Source organism: Loxodonta africana, chromosome 8, assembly GCF_030014295.1.
Source record: "Loxodonta africana isolate mLoxAfr1 chromosome 8, mLoxAfr1.hap2, whole genome shotgun sequence".
NCBI lineage: Eukaryota > Metazoa > Chordata > Mammalia > Proboscidea > Elephantidae > Loxodonta > Loxodonta africana.
In genome coordinates, this window is record NC_087349.1 from 61,712,985 (window position 1) to 61,732,638 (window position 19,654).

The following is a 19,654-nucleotide window of genomic DNA, read 5'->3' on the forward strand; positions in this document are numbered from 1 at the left end:
CAAATCCAAATTTGTTAAAGAGCCATTTGCTTATTAGATACCACATTGGGAAAGGTAGTAAATACCTGTTATTACATTAACCCATAATGTAATTCATACTTCCTGAGTGATTTCCTGCAGTTAGGTTTTTTTTTGTGTATGTGTGTACTACTTCTCTGTCTCTATTTTGGAATCAGACAAAACCTTATAAGGCCAATTGGTAGATTTTTGCAGAAATTTACTGGTAGTTACATCTGTCCTTTGCCAACCCCGGTATGATTTTATTTCACTTAGGTTCTACAATGGTAACTAGATTGAATATATTCCACTTACCTATAATTAGAGCTACAGGAATGTACTTGTATTAATTAGCATTTCTGCTGACAAGTAACAGAAAATAATTTGATGTAGTTGAAGCAATAGAGAGGAATTTACTGTAAGGATGCAGGATTATTTTACTGAATAATACCACAAGGTGCTTGAAAGGGATTGGAACCAGAGACTGGAAGGTCCGCAGGAATCTGGGAAGTACTGTCATTCAGCCCCACTTCTGTCTGCATGTCTGCATCACTTTTATGTCTCTCAGTAGACCTACTTTCTCTTCTTTAACATGAGAAAGAGAATCTTATTGGTTCAGCTTGAGTAATGTGCCTTCACTCATCCAATCAGCAATGGCAGAATGTTTGCTGGAGCTTCTCTCCTGTAAATCCAGTGCAGTTCCCAGAGAGCCATTGTGAGCTGAGTAATACCCCAAAAGGTGTATATTTTCTAATGCAGTCACTTCAGAATTTTAATGCTTCAGGATTTCTTTCTATTTTTAAGTTACAGGCTAGTGAAACTCTGAGAAACAGCACTCATAGTAGTACAGCTGCAGATTTACTCCAAGCAAAACAGCAGATCCTCACTCATCAGCAACAGCTGGAAGAACAAGACCACCTGTTAGAAGATTATCAAAAAAAGAAAGAAGACTTCAAAATGCAAATTAGTTTCTTACAGGAGAAAATTAGAGCATATGAAATGGTATGTTTGTTTTAAGGAAGTCAACCAGTTTGCAGCAGCTTTGCAATTAACTTTAAAAATTTTTATACAAATATTTATCTTTTTGTTATGCGCATTGATTGCAAAATTTCATAATTAATGAAAACTCTTTAGGTATATAAATTATTTCAAAAGCCGTTGGTAGTCTCACAATAATACCATCTTTAATTATCGAGTTCCTGGAAAGTAATCAGTCCATTTTAAACCAAACTCTCAGGAGAATCTAAATAAATAACCAGAATTTCTATCCTTTATTTTTTTCATCTAAAGGTATTTCCACTTATTTTAGCTATTGTTATGAAATTTTATAAGTGTTTTCAAAGCAAAATGAAATGTTAGGTGTTTTAGTTAGAAAAATAAATATATGTAATACAGTACTTTTTACAAACAAGAATATTGTTTAGATAATAAGAGTAGTATTAGCTAGCATTTATTAAGTACAATTAGGGTGATGGTTGAAACTGTCTTGGTCCCCTAGAAGACTGTATTTTTTTGCCTGTTTATTTCTATTGTGCATTAGGTGGAAGTTTATAGAGCAAATTAGATTCCCATTTGATAGTTTGTAGATAAAGTGTTTCATGACCTTGGCATCATTCCCCACAATGTGTCAGCGTTCTCCCCATTTCTGCCCTGGGAGCCTCTTTTCCTTTTGTCTTGATTTTTCACACCTTCCTGCCTTCTCATCTTTGCTTTTGGGCAAATATTGCCCTTTAGATCTCTTATATTTGATTCTTTTAAGGAACACGTTCCTCACAGGTGTTAATGTTTATTTTATGGGGTTATCTGTCGTTTGGCTGGAAGGTGGTCTCCTAGAGTGGCTTCACTTCAGGTCAGAATGGTGTCGTATGGCCACAGTCTTGGGGGTTCCTCCATGCTCTGTCAGAATAGTAAGTCTGGTCTTTTTTGTGAATTTAATTTTTTGTTGTACATTTTTCTCCCACTCTGTCCAGAACCCTCTGTTGTAATCTCAGTCAGTATAGAAGATTGTATTGATGATCAAAGGCTCATTCTCATGTCCTAATCCTCTGAACTTCCTATGGTGCAGTAATCCTAGGCAAGAAGTATATTATTCCCACTTTCGCAGTTCTATTTCTAAAAATAGAGAGGGATTGTTTCCTTGACCACAGGACTGTCTTTTGCAACACAAAATAAGTGGTTTAAAATCTGTACGTTTGAAATAAATGATGCTAAAAAAAGTAAATAACTGAATTTGTATTGTTCAATATTTGAATGCAGAATTATGGTTATAATTATATGAGAAGTTGAACTATTTTGAGTTAAGTGATACTAATAAAAGTCTTTTCCATATAGAACATCAGGAAACGGAAAAGTTAGGTTTTTGTAATAACGTTGACATTTTTTATTTAACTTAAGTTGGCTACCATAAACTGATTTTACTTTCTGTAGGTTCCAAATGCCATATAGACTTTTTTTCTAGTGTGTGTATGTATGTGTGTGTATATATATATATATTGCATTTGTATGTAGTACATTAAAAATATAGTACCTTAAAATATTTCATTTCACTTTAGCCATAGAACATATTCTGTGAGATAGAGAAAATAATATTATCTGTACATACTCTTATACAGATGAAAACACCAGGCTTTAAAAAGACTAAGGTGAGTTATTAATGTCATAGTATAGTGCAAAAGTTAAAGTAAGAAGGCTCAGCACTTGATAATAACATAAGGTGACATAGGATGGAATATGCGATGCTAAGAGAAAAGCTGGCAGAATTTCTTTCAGAGGACTGCACAGGATAGCATTCATTGCTTTGGTTAGTTTATATAGCATAGAATCTAGCCTTTTACTTGTAAGGCTCAGAGCAATATAAGAGAAATTTCTTTCTCCCAAGAAGGCCAAGACTACTGTAGTGTCTGCTCTTTTCCAGAGCTAGATACACAAGTCTAATTGTCTTCAGAAAAATTGAGGAGCAGATCCAACAGCTACTTTGTATAGAATTATGTAAAAAGCTGACTTCTGTCAGTCTCTTGATTAAGGGGTTAAGTGACGTAAGTTGCCAGAAGCCAAAATTGTCATTCTTATATTTTCATTTTTTCTTTCTAAAGGAACAAAATAAAAAAGTAGAAAACTCAAATAAAAAGGAAATACTGGAAAAGGAGGCAATCATTGAAGAATTAAACACAAAAATATTAGAAGAAGAAAAAAAGGCTCTTGAGTTAAAGGATAAAGCAACAGCTGCTGATAAACTTCTAGAAGAATTACAAGGACAGGTTGTACAAAAGAGCCAAGAGATAAAAAACATGAAATTAGAGCTGACTAATTCTAAACAAAAAGAAAGACAGTGTTCTGAGGAAATAAAACAGTTAATGGGGACAGTTGAAGAACTTCAAAAGAGAAATCATAAAGATAGCCAGTTTGAAAATGATATCGTACAAAGAATGGAACAAGAAACACAAAGAAAGTTAGAACAACTCCGGGCAGAGCTAGATGAAATGTATGGGCAGCAGATAGTGCAGATGAAACAAGAGTTAATAAAACAACACATGTCACAGATAGAGGAACTTAAAACACGACATAAGGGAGAAATGGAGAATGCCTTAAGATCATATCCAAATATTACAGTTAATGAAGATCAAATAAAGTTAATGAATATGGCAATAAATGAACTGAATATAAAATTACAAGATACTAACTCTCAAAGGGAAAAACTCAAGGAAGAACTAGGAGTAATTTCAGGAGAAAAGTCTGCTCTACAGAAACAGCTTGAAGACCTTTTAGAAGAATTAAGCTTTTCAAGGGACCAAATTCAGAGAGCTAGACAGACAATAGCTGAACAAGAAGGTAAACTTAGTGAAGCCTATAAGTCTCTTAGTACAGTGGAAGATTTGAAAGCTGAGATTGTTTCTGCATCTGAATCCAGGAAGGAACTAGAATTAAAACATGAAGCAGAAGTCACAAATTACAAGATAAAACTTGAAATGTTAGAAAGAGAAAAGAATGCTGTGTTAGACAGAATGGCTGAATCCCAAGAAGCTGAATTAGAGAGGCTGAGAACACAACTTCTATTTAGTCATGAAGAAGAACTTTCCAAACTGAAGGAAGATTTAGAAATTGAACATCGAATAAATATTGAAAAACTTAGAGACAACTTAGGCATTCACTATAAACAGCAGATAGATGGATTACAGAATGAAATGAGTCAGAAGATAGAAACCATGCAGTTTGAAAAAGACAATTTGATAACTAAGCAGAATCAATTAATTTTGGAAATTTCAAAGCTAAAAGATTTACAGCAGTCCCTTATGAATTCAAAATCAGAAGAAATGACTCTTCAGATCAATGAACTTCAAAAAGAGATTGAAATACTCAGGCAGGAAGAAAAGGAAAAGGGTACCCTTGAACAAGAAGTTCAAGAATTACAACTTAAAACTGAATTATTGCAGAAACAAATGAAAGAAAAAGAGGATGACCTTCAAGAAAAATTTATGCAGCTTGAAGCAGAGAATAGCATTCTTAAAGATGAAAAGAAAGCCCTTGAAGACATGTTAAAAATATATACTTCTGTTAACCAAGAAGAAAGATTCATTTTCACGGACTCCAGTATTTCCAAATCCAAAGATGGTAGCTGGCAAAAAGAAATAGATATGCTTACAGAGGAAAATGAGAACCTCAAAACACAGTGTATTCAGCTAAATGAAGAGATTGTGAAACAAAGGAATACCTTTTCATTTGCTGAAAAAAACTTTGAAGTTAACTATCAAGAGTTACAGGAAGAGTATGCTTGCCTTCTCAAGGTAAAAACTGATTTAGAAGATAGTAAAAACAAACAAGAAGTAGAGTATAGAAGTAAGCTTAAAGCACTTAATGAAGAGCTTCATCATTTGCAGAGAATAAATCCAAATATAGTGAAAATGAAAAGTTCAGTCTTTGATGGTGATAAAACTTTTATAGCAGAAACATTGGAAATTGGTGAGGTGGTTGAGAAAGATACCACGGAACTTATGGAAAAACTTGAGGTAACCAAGCGAGAAAAATTAGAACTGTCAGAGAGATTGTCTGATCTTTCTGAACAATTGAAACAGAAACATGGTGAGATTAGTGTTCTAAGTGAAGAAGTTAAATCTTTAAAGCAAGAGAAGGAGCAAGTTTTATTGAAATGTAGAGAGCTAGAAATCATAATTAATCATAATAGAGCAGAAAATATAAATGTGTTTGATGTTCAGTCAAGCTGTTTTAAGGACAGAGTTGTGACCCTGACAAGCATGGACTCTGGAGCGTCAATTTCTAAAATAAATAAAGGTTTTGGTGAAGGATCAAAAGTAACAGAGGAAGATAAAATTCCTTTTGAAAATACGATTATTGAGAAAGAAAGCAAACAAGAACAGTTACTGTTGGATCACTTGCCATTGGTGACAAATGAATCAACGCTTGAGGCAACTGAACCTAGTGAAAATAATAAACTTCAGCAGGAACTCAGTGTACTTAAATCAGAACAGGTATGTTTACTTGTTTAAATATGGTAAAACAGTGCAAATGTACATTTCATATTAGGAAAAGTTTTCATCTTCATAAAACATAAATTAGTATATAAGAGAGTGAAAGTGAACCTACTAAAGTAGCTCTGATTTGCATCTGTCATTTATTTTATCTATTTTTTCTTATACATTGTTTTCTTTTTGTTGTTGTTTTCTTTTGATTAGCCTGTGTTGTACATTCTGCTCAGGAAATGAAAAACGCTAATGCCGTCACATTTTATTTGAAAAGACAAGAATTTAAATAACTTTGTCAAGAGTTTAAGCTTTAAAAAAGTTACTAATTTTATTTTGTAGTGTTTTATTGCAATGCCAAATACCAGTTTTAGAATTTTATTTCATACTGGGATTTTCAGGGTTCCACAACTGAAAGTCAGCTCTCAGACTTTTTAGTACTTTAGTCGTTCTGTCGTTATGAAGCTATATTTCCATAGGAAAAAAGTTATATATGTAGTTATATTTCCCTAGGAAAAAAATCTCTATTTAAATCCTAGATTTTTCTCAGTTTTATTATACTTGAAGAAAAGTAAAGTATCACCTTTACATACAATTAAAATATTAAAGAATGCATGTAATTTGAGTAATAATCGATCAGCCCTGACAATTTATACTGATAGTGGAGGTAACAAGAAAATTCCACTGGGAATCTGCTGTATAATGGTGTTACCTAAAGCTTTATGTGTTTCTTCATTTGTGCAGCAATATTTATTGCCAGGTATAGGAGTATAATGGTGAACAAGAGAAAGAAGCTCCCTACCCTCAAAGAGCATATATTCTAGAGAGGGAGGTAGGCACTACATGAGGAAACAAGTAGGGTAGTTATAAATAGCAGTAAGTCCTATGGGGGGAAAAAAAAAAAGGATGATATAATAGAGAATGATTTCATAGAGTGGAATGGTCACAGCATTAAATAGGGTGGTCAAGAAAGGTCTTTAGGAGGAATTGACATTTGGACTGAGACCTTAATGGCAGGGAGGAACCTGCACCATGGAGCTTGTTGTTGTTACATGCCGCTGAGTTGATTCTGACTCCTGGCGACCCTGTGTGCAACAGAATGAAACACTACCTGGTCCTGCGCCACCTTCACAGTTGTTGTTATGCTTGAGCCTATTGTTGCAGTCACTGTGTCAATCTATCTCACTGAGGGTCTTCCTCTTTTTCACTGACCCTCTACCAAGTATGATGTCTTTCCCGAGGGACTGATCCCTCCTGATAATTTGTCCGAAGTACATGAGACGAAGTCTTGCCATCCTTGCTTCTAATGAGCATTCTGGCTGTATTCCTTCCATGGAGGTTAGAGCAGTTTTAAAGACATGGGAATGAGCTTGGTAAGTTTAAGGAACAGAATGAAGACCTGTGTAGTTAAATTTTTGAGACGGAGAAAATGAAAGAAGAATTTGAAGAAAGAGGAAGAAAGCAGATCTTGAAGAGCTTTACAGGCTTTGTAAGTTTAGATTTAATTCTGAGTATTGTAGGAAGCCATTGGAAAGTTTACTCTTTTTATTTCTAATGAATTTATCCCCATTATGATCATATATCAGATGTAGAGATATTTTACATTTTTAATCACCTAAATAGAGTCAAGAAATTTCAATTGTTTAACTGTTAATGCTCTGTTAAGTATCTGGATCATTTTAAAAATAATAATGTGTGATAATTGCTCCTAAAAATGCCAGAGATGATTTAAAATTTTTTAAAAAGCATTATGGAGAGAGAACCTGAATTTGAAGTTCATCTGTCAAAGTGGTCCTATTTTCCAAGAACTTTATTCTCTATGAAAGACATTTCAGTGTCACTCAGATGCCTTCTTCCTGACATTAACCACATAAAATGTATATGATGCACGAAAAGTTTAAGGGAATGAAAGTTCAGATTACATCTTCAGCCTTTTTTAATTTGCTTGCTCAATACTTTTTTCCTAGAGAGTTCCCTATTTAGTCCTCAGCTACTCAAAAGTAAACCTTTTAAATGGTTCTCAGCACTGGTTATTTCTGTAGTTCTTCTCACCCACTGTCCATCAGGTCATAGCCTTAGACTGTAAGAGTTCTGAATTCATGGTAATAAGATGTGGATTATTTGCTTTTTTTATAATTTCTTTGTCACTTTTCGCTTCCATTAGCATATACTTTTTAAAATGAAAACTATACCCATATTCACAGAGAAAAAATATAAAGATGTCGTGTCTCTCCAAATCAATCTCTATATTCAGCATAGTTCCTCCAGTCAAAATTACACCAGGGTTTTTCATGGATCTTGAAAGATGGATTCTAAAATTGATGTAGAAGTGTAAATATTCAAGAATAGCCAAGACAAATCCTAGAAAAATCAAAATGGGGGCAGTTTTCCCTATTTAATATCAAGACTTACTACAGTCTCATAATAGATGGTATGATTTTAATGCAAAGGTGGACAAATAGGTCAACAGAACTTAATGGAAGTTGCAAAACAGATCCAGACCCTTGCAAAATTTTGGGATGTTGTAGAAGAGGTTCTAAAATTCCATATTAATAATACTTAATGAGCCTCTACTACATTCCAGGCATTGTTAGGCATTGGAATATAACACTGAATAAAAATATACAATAAAGAAGAAAATTATATTTTAGAGTAGTTAGACAAACATTAAATAAATAAGATAGGCAAATCTATAACGTAGAGGTGAGTGGTATGAAGGAAATTAAAAATTAAAGCATGGAAACAGATCTCTCAGACATGGGGTATGGGTGCTGTTTTTATATGGGGCAAGTCAGAGAGGACCATTCTGGTGAGGTAATATTTGAGCAGACTTGAGTGAAATGAGCAAAGAGATCAACAAGACAAGTTTACAGTGTTCAATAAATGCTTTCTGGGACAATTGGCTTTTGATATTGGGGGTAGAAGGTTAGAGAATCCCTATCTTTAATTAAAAAAAAAAACCTCCTGATTGGCTAAATACATGCTTATAAAAATAAAATAGGATCATGAGATAAGGAAGGACTTTTAATGAAGACAAAAATACGTAGGAAAAGATTGATAGATCTGATTATTTGTTTTATACAGAGGTTACCAATATAATGGCTTAAGGACTAGAACCAGATATTTGCAACATATATTTAATAACAAAGGATTAGTATCAAGACTGTGTAAAGAATACTTATGTAAGAAGAGATCCAAAAAACATAAAAATGAACAAAAGATAATGAACAGACACTTGTCTCAGAACAGGAAACCAAAATGGCCAAAAAACATGAAATGATACTTTCAGTCTTACAAATTGGTATCATAATAAAATAGCATTTTATACTCATCAAATTGGCATCATAAGTCTGACAATAAAAGCATGTTGTTGAGGATGTGGAAAGATACATACTTACACTGCTGATAGCAGTGTAAATTCATACAATTAAAACATCAAAAATAATTCGGTAAAATTTGTATGATGTATATATTTACAACAATGCAAAAAAAAAAAAAGAGTAGTGGCTGAGGCTGCTTATGTATACCCAAAAACCTTATGGGATTTGGTTCCTTGAAGATTTAGGGTCATGTCTTATGGGACATCCCAGTTAATTGGCCCAATAACATGTTTAGTGCTCCTGTTCTACTGGAATCGGCTCAACAGCAACAGGTTGGGTTGTTTTTGTTTTTTTTGGTTCTACCTCCTTGTGTGTTGCTAGAGCCTGGGGTCTTAAAAGCTTGCAAGCTGCCATCCAAGACACAACAGTTGGTCTCAGTTCACATGGAGCAACAGAGGAAGAAGAGTCAGGAATAGGAGGAGGATATATTATGTGTGGCTGATTGCCTCCATGAACAACTGCCTTCTTTGCCATGAGACCAGAATTGGATAGTGCCTGGCTACCATTACTGAACATTTTGAACAAAGATTCTACAAAAGAACCCTGTTCAAAAGGGGGAAAATGTAAAATAGAACTTCAAATTCTCATGAACTCCAGTTATCCTGGAGCTATGAAGGCCATATGAACCCCTGAAACTGTTATCCTGAGATAATCTTTAAACCTTAAACCGAACCTTTGATCTTTAGGTTAGCAGCTAATAACTACTGAGTAACCAGGGCTCCAAATGGGAACATCGCCATAAAAAACCATTGCCATCCAGTAGTAACCCTATAGAACAGAGTAGAATGGCCCTACTGGCTTTTCGAGGCTGTAAGTTTTTATGGAAGCAGGCTGCCACATGTTTCTCCAGCAGAGCAGTTGGTAGGTTCGAACTGCCAACCTTTCGGTTAGCAGCTGAGTGCTTTAACCACTGTGCCATCAGGGCTCCTTAATGTGAACATAGTGTAGTACAATTTTATTTGTTTTATTTCTAAAACAGACAAAAGAGAGGTGTAGGGAGGGGATAATGAGCTGAAGCAAAAATAAGACAAGATGATAGTTTTTGTTAACTTGAGTTCTGAGTACATAGTGTTTCTTAGATTATTCTTTACATTTCTCTACATTTAAAAAATTATTTTTAAACAAAAATAAAAGATGAGGTAGTAGTAGCTATACCAGATATCAAAATTTACTGTAAATAAAGTTGAAGTAATGAAAACACTGTGCTACGTTCTTAGAAAAGTAGATCAGTGCAACAGAATGATGGGAAAAAAAATTAGACTTTAGCTCATATAATTTCTTAAACTAAAATTTCATGTATTTTTCCCCCTTCGCAGTTAGTATTTGGACTATTAATTTATGACTATTAGAAGTTAAATAATTTGACTTGTCATTTTAAAATTTCTAATGCACGTATACCTTCACTTTAAGAATGATTTAAGGCTACAGATGGAAGCCCAACGCATATGCCTCTCCCTGGTTTACTCAACTCATGTGGATCAGGTTCGTGAATATATGGAAAATGAAAAAGATAAAGCTCTTTGCAATCTTAAAGAGGAACTTATTTCCGCTCAAGAGGAAATGATCAAGGAACTTCAGAAAATACACCAGTTAGAGCTACAGAATATAAAAACAGAAGAAACAGGTAAATGGTTCTGACAAAATCACAAGTACCTTGAGGCAAATAAGTATGACATAAGCCCATCTCACTGTTTTGTTATTATGGAACCCATAGAGGAAGGCAGCTGTGTATCCCAGTCCTGGGGTCTTTTATTCATATAATCAGTGGACGTTCATTTAGTGCCTGAGGAAGCTAAAATCACTGAAGCCACAATCCAGTGGGAAAGCATATTTGAAGAAAATCTAACTATTAGAAAACAACAGCACAATTTCTGTAATAGCAGAATGAATAGAGAGACTGGAAAAAAAAAAAAGAGAGACTGGAAGGAGAGGAGAAAAGTCTAGTGCCTCCTGGGAGGGTTAGTTATGGTGACTGTGGGCAGGAACAGGGAGATTGGAATCTTAGAGAAGACTTTGGCGTCTAAAGGACAGAAGTATGAGAAACTGCATCTTGGAGAATTGAGAGTTCAGGATGTATGAGAAAGTAGGAGGGTTTAAACCAGGATGATAGGCAGGATCTTGATCAGAAAAAGCTTTATATGACCTGGATGAAGCATGCTTAAGCTTTATGCTGTTGGTGATAAAACATACTGCCTGATTTTAAACAGGGGAGGTGGCTTCGATTTCTTTAAGATAATACACTGGAATTAATTGGGGGAGGCAGGATTCGTGGTGGAAAGTCCAATTAAGCAACTTTGGCAGTAATTCTGATAAACAATAAGATATTGAATGAACTAAGACAGTGTCATTGAGGAGGGAAGGAAAGAGTTGAAGAGGTAGGCTGTAGTCTACAGGTGATTTTAGCAGTCAGAGGGGGAGGGACTGAGCATGATTCCAGATTTCTGGCTTGTATAACTGGATAGAGAGTATTTCTAGTCACCAACAATTATAGAACAAGTTACCGCTTCTTACATTCTATGATTCTAAATTGTTTTAAAGTTAAAGACATAACATTGGTAGGTTTAGGAGTACTACAGTCATGAGTATAGAAGATATAATCTTGAATTGTGTTATTTGTATTTTCTGGTTTTCATCAGTTAGAATGAGGGTAAACTGAAATCTGAGCTATTACCACTTGAAAACATTTCTTTCCAAAGAAAAATGAATATTCTCTGCAAAAAAAAAAAAAAGTGATTATGGTATTTCAGTAAGAAAATTGTATTGAAATGTACGTTTTCTTTTATTCATATAACTTAGATGCCAATCATAAAAACAAGTTATCTCTGCAAGATATCAAAAAAATGAAACAACTTGAAGAACAAGTTCAAGAATTAGAAAACCTCACATCCTCTTTGCAGCAACAATTGAAAGAAATGGAAGAAAACTATGGAGCAGAGATCCATTCCTTGCAGGAGAGGCTTCAGGCTGTTAGTGAGTCCTCTCTTCAGCCAAGGTATCTATCTGCTTATAATTTCATCCAACAGTATTTGTAGCTCTGTAATATTCATAGGAATCGTGGTGGTTTTAAGGAAAAAAAGTAGCTAAAGCAAAGTTCCTTGAAAGAGGTAGAATGTAGTAGTATGAAGAAATAAGATAATTCTGTATTCTTTGAAATGTATAAAATGTCAGTGTAAACCAGACATTTTATTATAGGAATTTTGCTACGTTTACGTAAAGATGCTGATTGTTAATAATCTGTCAGATTAAATTAGGTGGTTTGTGTGCATTTGTTGTTTATCTTATGTCTAACCAAAAAAAACCCAAACCCAGTGCCATCGAGTCAATTCCGACTCATAGTGACTCTATAGGACAGAATATAACTGCCCCGTAGAGTTTCCAGGGAGCGCCTGGCGGATTCGAACTGTTGACCCTTTGGTTAGCAGCCGTAGCACTTAACTACTACGCCACCAGGGTTTCCTATTTTATGTCTAGTCTTCGTTAATTTGCTGTGGGTAATATATAAAGTATGATCCTGCCAGTCATGACTAGACTTCCTCCACTTCGTTGTCTAATGATCAAGAAGTCCCTGGGTAGGGCAGAGGGTTAAGTGCTGGGCAGCTAACCAAAAGGTTGGTGGTTTGAACCTACCAAGAGGAGCCTCAGAAGAAAGGGCTGGCAAACTGCTCCCGAAAGGTCACAGCCATGAAAACCCTGTGGAGGGCAGTTCTCTGAAACAGGTGGGGTTGCCATTTGTCAGAACTGACACCATGGCAAGTGGTTTGTGTTGTTTATTTTTTATAAATAGCTCCATGTCATACAGTTTAAAGGAGGCTATGAAATGGCACAAAATTTAATGATATGTTAAAATACTCTATCATTAAATTGTGTTATTTTACTTTCAAGTGGAAAAAGCAGTCAAAATATTTTTTAGTTTACAATACTTATAACCCTTGACCCCAATATACAAGGAGCCTTGGTGATGCTAACTGAAAGGTTGATGGCTCAAGCCCACCCAGCAGCTCTGTAGGAGAGAGACCTGGCAATCTGCTTCAATAAAGATTATAGCCTAGAAAACCTTATGGGACAGTTCTGCTCTGTCTCGTGGGGTTGCTATGAGTTGAAATCAACTCAGTAATACCTAACAGCAACAACCCCAATACACATTTTTTGCGGGTTATAAATTTGGATTAATAGCAAAACACACAATTCTAATTCTTTTGCACTTTTTAATTTGTGTTTAGCTTCTCTGTTGATTCAGTGGTAATTGCTGAATCTGATGTACGGAAAACAATTCACCCTGGAAGTTGTCTTCAACAGAATGTTGATGGTACCGTAGAGGTATTATATCTTTAAACTGTTATATACATTGACCTGTTTGTTTTTCATGCTATCATTTTTATGTCTATGGTTTACTAATTATCCCATAAATATGTTAGTTTGTTGTACTGTGGGGGCTTACCTGTTGCTGTGATGCTGAAAGCTATGCCACCAGTATTCAAATACCAGTAGGGTCACCCATAGGGGACAGGTTTCAGCTGAGCTTCCATACTAAGACAGACTAGGAAGAAGGACCTGGTGGTCCACTTCTGAAAAGAATTAACCAGTGAAAACCTTACTTAATAGCAGAATGGGCTCAAGCATAACAATGATTGTGAGGCTGGCACAGGACCGGGCAGTGTTTCATTCGGAACCAACTCTACAGTACCTAACAACAACAACAATAAATATGTAGTTGCTGACAAGCAAGCTTAAGTATGAGGGTAATACCTTACATAAAAGACCCAGAAGAATATATAAGTAAGGTAATTTAAAGTATTTTTGTAGCATAGAAAAAATACAAAGTTAGATTTTAAGGTTTTTTTTTTAATTGTACTTTAGTTTACAGAACAAACTAGTTTCTGATTAAACAGTTAGTACACATATTGTTTTATGACATTGGTTAACAACCCCACGACATGTCAACACTCTCCCTTCTCAGGCCTGGGTTCCCTATTACCAGTTTTACTGTTTGCTCCTGCCTTCCAGGCCCTGCCTCTTTAGTCTTGCTTTATTCCATGGACCTGTTAAATCTGTGGCTGAAGGGTGAACCTCAGGAGTGACTTCATTTCTGAGCTGAAAGGGTATCCGGAGGCCATACTCTCAGGGTTTCTCCAGTCTCTGTCAGGCATGCAAGTCTGGTGTTTCTTTTTGAGTTAGAATTTTGTTCCGTGTTTTTCTCCAGCTCTGTCCGGGGCCCTCTATTGTGACCTCTGTGAAAGCAGTCGGTGGTAGCCGGACACCATCTAGTTGTACTGGACTCATTCTGGTGGAGGCCATGGTAAATGTGGTCCATTAATCCTTTGGACTGACCTTTCCCTTGTATCTTTAGTTTTCTTCATTCTTCAGATCTGAAGGGTTTTTTTGATTTTTTTTTAATTGTTGTTGAGAATATACACAGCAAAACGTACACTAATTCAGCAGTTTCTACATGTACCATTTAGTGACATTGATTACATTCTTCATGTTTTGCAACCATTCTCACCTTCCTCTTCTAAGTTGTTCCTCCCCCATTAACATAAATTCACTGCCTCTAGGGTTCCTATCTAATCCTTCAAATTACTCTTGTCACTTTGATCCCATATAGATAGTTCTTAAAAGAACATATTGTTTAAGGCAAACATTTTTTGCTGTCAGGCTAAACTCTTGTTCACTTTTAAGAAGACCTCAGGGGATATTTTTGGTTTAAGGTTGAAAGATTATCTCAGGAGTTTCAGAGGTTCATCCAGCCTTCATGGCTCCAGGATATCTGTTGTCTATGAGAATTTGAAATGCTGTGCTACATTTCCCTCTTTTGATCAGGATTCTTCTATAGAATCTTTGATCAAAATGTTCAGTAATGGTAGCCAGGCACCATCCAGTTCTTCTTGTCTCATGGCAAAGGAGCCACACATACCGTATCCTCCTTCTATTCCTGACTCCTCTTTCTCTGTTGCTCCATGCGAATTGAGACCAATTTTGTGTCTTAGATGGCTGCTTGCAAGCTTTTAAGACCCAGGCTGTATGCAACAAACTAGGAGATAGAACAGAAGCACTAAACATGTTATTAGGCCAGGTAACTGGGATATCCCATAAACCATAACCCTAAACCTCCAAACCAAGGAACCAAATCCGAAGAGGTTTTTGGTTGGACATAATAAGCAGCCTCAGTAGCTACCTTTTTTTTGTTGTTGTCATTGTAAATATATGTATCATACAGCTTTTGCCAATTCAGCTTTTTACAGGTGTACAGTTTATTAACAGCAATTACAATAATTGCTGTGCTGCCCTATCCTTATTCAGTGTGAGATTTCCATCACCCACCTCCCTCTACCCCTGGTAACCACTAATAAACTTTGTTCTCTATGCATTTGTCTTCTCTTGTATTTTTAAATAAGTGAGGTTATACAATATTTGCCCTCTTGTGCTTGACTTATTTCACTCAGTGTAATGTCTTCCATCTCCATCCATATCGTAACACGTATCAAGACTTCATTTCTCCTACTGATTGAGTAGTATTCCATTGTATGTATATACCACATTTTGTTTATCCATTCATCTCCCGATGGTCATGAGGTTGTTTCCACCTTTTGGCTTTTGTGACTAGTGTAGCAGTAAACTTTGGTGAGGAAGTCTCTGTTTGAGTCTCTGCTTTCAAGTCTTTTGGGTGTATACCTAGGAGTGGAATACTGGGTCATATGGTAGTTCTATATTTATGTTTTTGGGGAACCGCTGCACTGCGCTCCACAACAGCTGTGCCATTTTGCATTCCCACCAGTAATAGGTAAGGGTTCCAGTTTTCCCACACCCTTGTCAGCATTCGTTAGTTTTTTGTTTTTTTTTTTTTTAAGCTTAGCCATGCTAGTGGGAGTGAAATGCTGTCCCATTTTAGTTTTGATTTGCATCTCTATGATGGCTAATGACACTGAGCATCTTTTCATGTGTTTGGTGCCCATTTTAATGTCCTCTTTGGTGAAATGTTTATCAAAGTCCTTTGCCCATTTTATGATTGGGTTATTTGTCTTTTTGTTGTTTTGTTGTCAAAGTTTTATGTATTTTTTTGTTATTACATTCTTGTCAGATATAAGTTTCCAAATGTATTCTTCCAGTCAGTAGCTTATCTTTTCACTTTTTTGGTAAAGTCTTTTGGTGAACAAAAGTTTTTAATTTTTATGAGGTTCCATTTATTTATTTTGTCTTCTGCTGTTTGTGCTTTTGTTATTATGTTAGATAGTCCATTGTTGAAAGCTAGGCCTGACAGCATTGCCCCTGCTTTTTCTTCTAACAGTTTTATGGTTTTAGTTTGCACATTTAGATCCTTAATCCATTTTGAATTTGTTTTTGTGTATGATGTAAGGCATGGATCCTGTTTCATTTTTCTGCATGTGGGAATCCAATTTTCACAGCACCATTTATTGAAGTGACTCTTCTTTCCCTGTTGAATGAAGCTAGTGCCCTAGTCAAAAATCAGCTGACCATAGAGATGTGGGTTTATTTCTGAACTTTCTGTTGTAGTCCATTGGTCTGTGTGTCTGTTATACAAGTACCAGGCTGTTTTGATTACTGTGGCTGTATCCCAAACCAAACCACTCGTTGCAGTTGATATACAGCAGTATAGTATGTTTTAAAATCAGGAAATGTGAGTCATCCTACTTTATTCTTCTCTTTCAGCATTGCTTTAGCTATTTGGGGCTTCTTGCCATTCCATATAAAGTTGAGGATTGGTTTTTCTATTTCTGTAAAGAAGGCTTTTGGAATTTTGATTGGGATTGCATCGAATCTGTACATTGCTTTGGGTAGTACTGACATTTTAACAATAGTAAGTCTTACAATCCATGAACATGGAAGATCTTTCCATTTATTTCAGTCTTCTTTAATCTCTTTCAACAGTGTTGTATAGTTTTCATTGTATAAGTCCTTCACATCTCTGGTTAGATTTATTCCTAGGTATTTTAATTCTCCTAGATGCTATTGGGAATATAATTGTTTTTCTAATTTCCCTTCCAGGTTTCTCATTGCTCATGTATAGAAACCCATCTGGTATTTGTTTGTTGACCTTGTGCCCTGCAACTTCTCCTAAGTTCCTCTATTAGCTCTAGAAATTTTCTTGTGGACCCTTTGGGATTTTCTATATGTAAATCATATCATCAGTGAATAGAGATAATTTTACTTTTTCTTTTCTAATCTGGATCCCTTTTATTTCTTTTTCTTGTCTTATTGCTCTGGCTAAAATTTCTAATACAATATTGAATGGAACTGGTGAGAGTGGGCACCCTTGACTGGTTCCCAATTTTAAGGGGAAAGTGCCCAGTCTTTCTCCATTAAGTATAACATTGGCTGTTGGCTTTTTGGAAATCCTGGTGGCGTAGTGGTTAAGTGCTACGGCTGCTAACCAAAGGGTTGGCAGTTCAAATCCGCCAGGTGCTCCTCGGAAACTCTATGAGGCAGTTCTACTTTGTCCTATAGGGTGACTATGAGTCGGAATCTACTCGACGGCACTGGGTTTGGTTTTTGGTTTAGTTTGTTGGCTTTTCATATATGCTATGAATCATATTGAGGAATTTCCTCTATTCCAATCTTCTGTAAGATTTTCGTCAAGAAAGGGTACTGGATTTTATCAAATGCTTTTTCTGCATCCATAGACGTGATGATATGGTTCTTTTATGTTGCTCCGTTGATGTGGTATATTACGTGATTGATTTTCTAATGTTGACCCATCCCTGCATTTCTTGAATAAATCCTACTTGGTCATGGTGTACCCAAAAAACAAAAAAAAAACCCAGTGCCGTCGAGTCGATTCCAATTCTGTTTTAATATGCTATTGGATTCTGTTGAGGATTTTTACATCTGTATTCTTAAGAGATATTGGCATGTAATTTTCTTGTGCCTTTGTCTGGTTTTGGTATCAGGGTTATGTTTGCTTCGTAGGATAAATCAAGAGGTATTCCTTTCTTCTTATCTTTTGGAAGAGTTTAAACAGTACTGGTGCCAATTCTTCTTTAAATGTTTGGTAGAATTCCCAGTGAAGCCACTTGGTCCTAGAGGAGGTTTTTTGTTGGGAGTTTTTTGATCACTGATTTAATCCCTTGTTATGGGTCTGTTGAGACTTTCTATTTCCTCTCAAGTCAGTTTGGGAAGGTTGTGTGCTTCTAAGAATTTGCCCATTTTACCTAGGTTATCCAGTTTGTTGTCATAATTCTTTTTATTTCCATAGGGTCAGTTATAATGTCCCCTCTTTCATTTCTTTATTTTGGTTATTTGCATCTTTTTTTTTCTTTGTTAATCTACCTAAAGATTTGTCAATTTTATTGATCTTTTCAAAGAACCAACTTCTGGTTTTATTGTCTCTATTTTTCTGTTTACGATTTTACTTATTTCTTCTCTGATCTTTGCTATTTCCTTTTTTTGGTAGAGCTAGGCCTAGTTTGTTCTTCTCTTCCTAGTTTTTGGAGTTATTGAGTTAGGTTGTTAATTTGAGATCTTTCTTCTTTTTTCCGCGTAGGCATTTATTCCTATAAGTTTCCCTCTGAGTACTGCCTTCCCTGCATCCCATACGTTTTGTATGTTGTGCTTTCATTTGACTCTAGGAAATTTGTGATTTCTCTTTTGATTTCTTCCTTGACCCATTGGTAATTTAATAGTGTGTTGTTTAATTTCCATATGTTTGTGTATTTTCTAGGTTTTTTTCCTTTTATTGATTTCTAGCTTCACTCCACTGTGGTCAGAGAAAATACTTTGTATAGTTCAGTCTTTTGAAATTGCTTTGTAACCTAACGTGTGCTCTGTCCTGGAGAATAATCCATGTACAGTGGAGCAGAATGTGCATTGGGTTGTTTTTGGGTGGAGTGTTCTGTATATATATCTGTAAGTCTAGTTGCTTTATAATGTCATTCACGTCCTCTGTTTCCATGTTGATCTTCTTTCTAGATGTTCTGTCCAGTATTCAAAGTGGTGTCTTGAAGTCTCCAACTATTACTGTAGTACTATCTGTTTCTATCAGTGTTTACTTTATATATTTAGGTACCCTGATGTTGGGTGCGAATGTATTTATGTCATTAAATCTTCTTTATTGATGCTTTTATCATTATATAATGTCTATCTTTATGTCTTCTAACAGATTTTATCTTAATGTTTACTTTGTGTGATACTAAGATTGCCAACCTAGCTCTTGGTTGTTATTTGCATGGAATATTTTTTCTATCCTTTCACTTTCAACTTACTTGTGTCCTTGGGTTTAAGGTATGTCTCCTGTAAACAGCGTATTGTTGGATCATTTTTTTCAAATCCATTCAGCCACTCTCTGCCTTTTGTTTGAAGTGTTTAGTCCATTCATGTTCACGGTCATTACTCTTAAGATGTGACTTACTTCTGTCATTTTGTTGTTATTTCGTGTGTGTGTGTGTGTGTGTCTTAAGCCTCCTTTTTCTTTATCCTTTACTGCTGCTTGCTTTTGTATTTTGTTTATTGTAGTGAGACTTTTTGGTTCCCTTCTTTCCTTTTCTGTATGTTTTTTAATATATTTTCTTAGTGGTTACCATGAATATTACATTTAACAGTTTGTATTTGTACTATTCTGTGGTAAGTTAGAAACCCTGGTGGCGTAGTGGTTATAAGAGCTACACCTGCTCGCCAAAAGGTCAGCAGTTCGAATCCACCAGGCGCTCCTTGGAAACCATGTGGGGCACTTCTACTCTCTCCTATAGGGTCACCATGAGTCGGAATCAACTCGATAGCAACGAGTTTGGTTTTTTTTGGTTTTATGGTAAGTTGATACCAACTGAATTTCAGTAACATAGAAGAAATTCGGTA

At 35.6% G+C, this 19,654-nt stretch overlaps 1 protein-coding gene across 10 annotated transcripts in view; it reads left to right on the forward strand.

Moving 5' to 3' along the window:
• AKAP9 (A-kinase anchoring protein 9) overlaps window positions 1-19,654 on the forward strand; it is a 156,654-nt gene that overhangs the window by 34,511 nt on the left and 102,489 nt on the right. For 9 of the 10 annotated variants that reach the window (XM_010587275.3, XM_064289974.1, XM_064289970.1 and 6 more), the window contains 5 exons: window positions 802-999; window positions 3,090-5,480; window positions 10,262-10,475; window positions 11,648-11,843; window positions 13,072-13,168. In XM_010587275.3, coding sequence (XP_010585577.1) covers window positions 802-999; window positions 3,090-5,480; window positions 10,262-10,475; window positions 11,648-11,843; window positions 13,072-13,168 — 3,096 coding nt within the window. The remainder of the gene's footprint in view (window positions 1-801; window positions 1,000-3,089; window positions 5,481-10,261; window positions 10,476-11,647; window positions 11,844-13,071; window positions 13,169-19,654) is intronic. The other variant, XM_064289967.1, reaches the window with a different exon arrangement.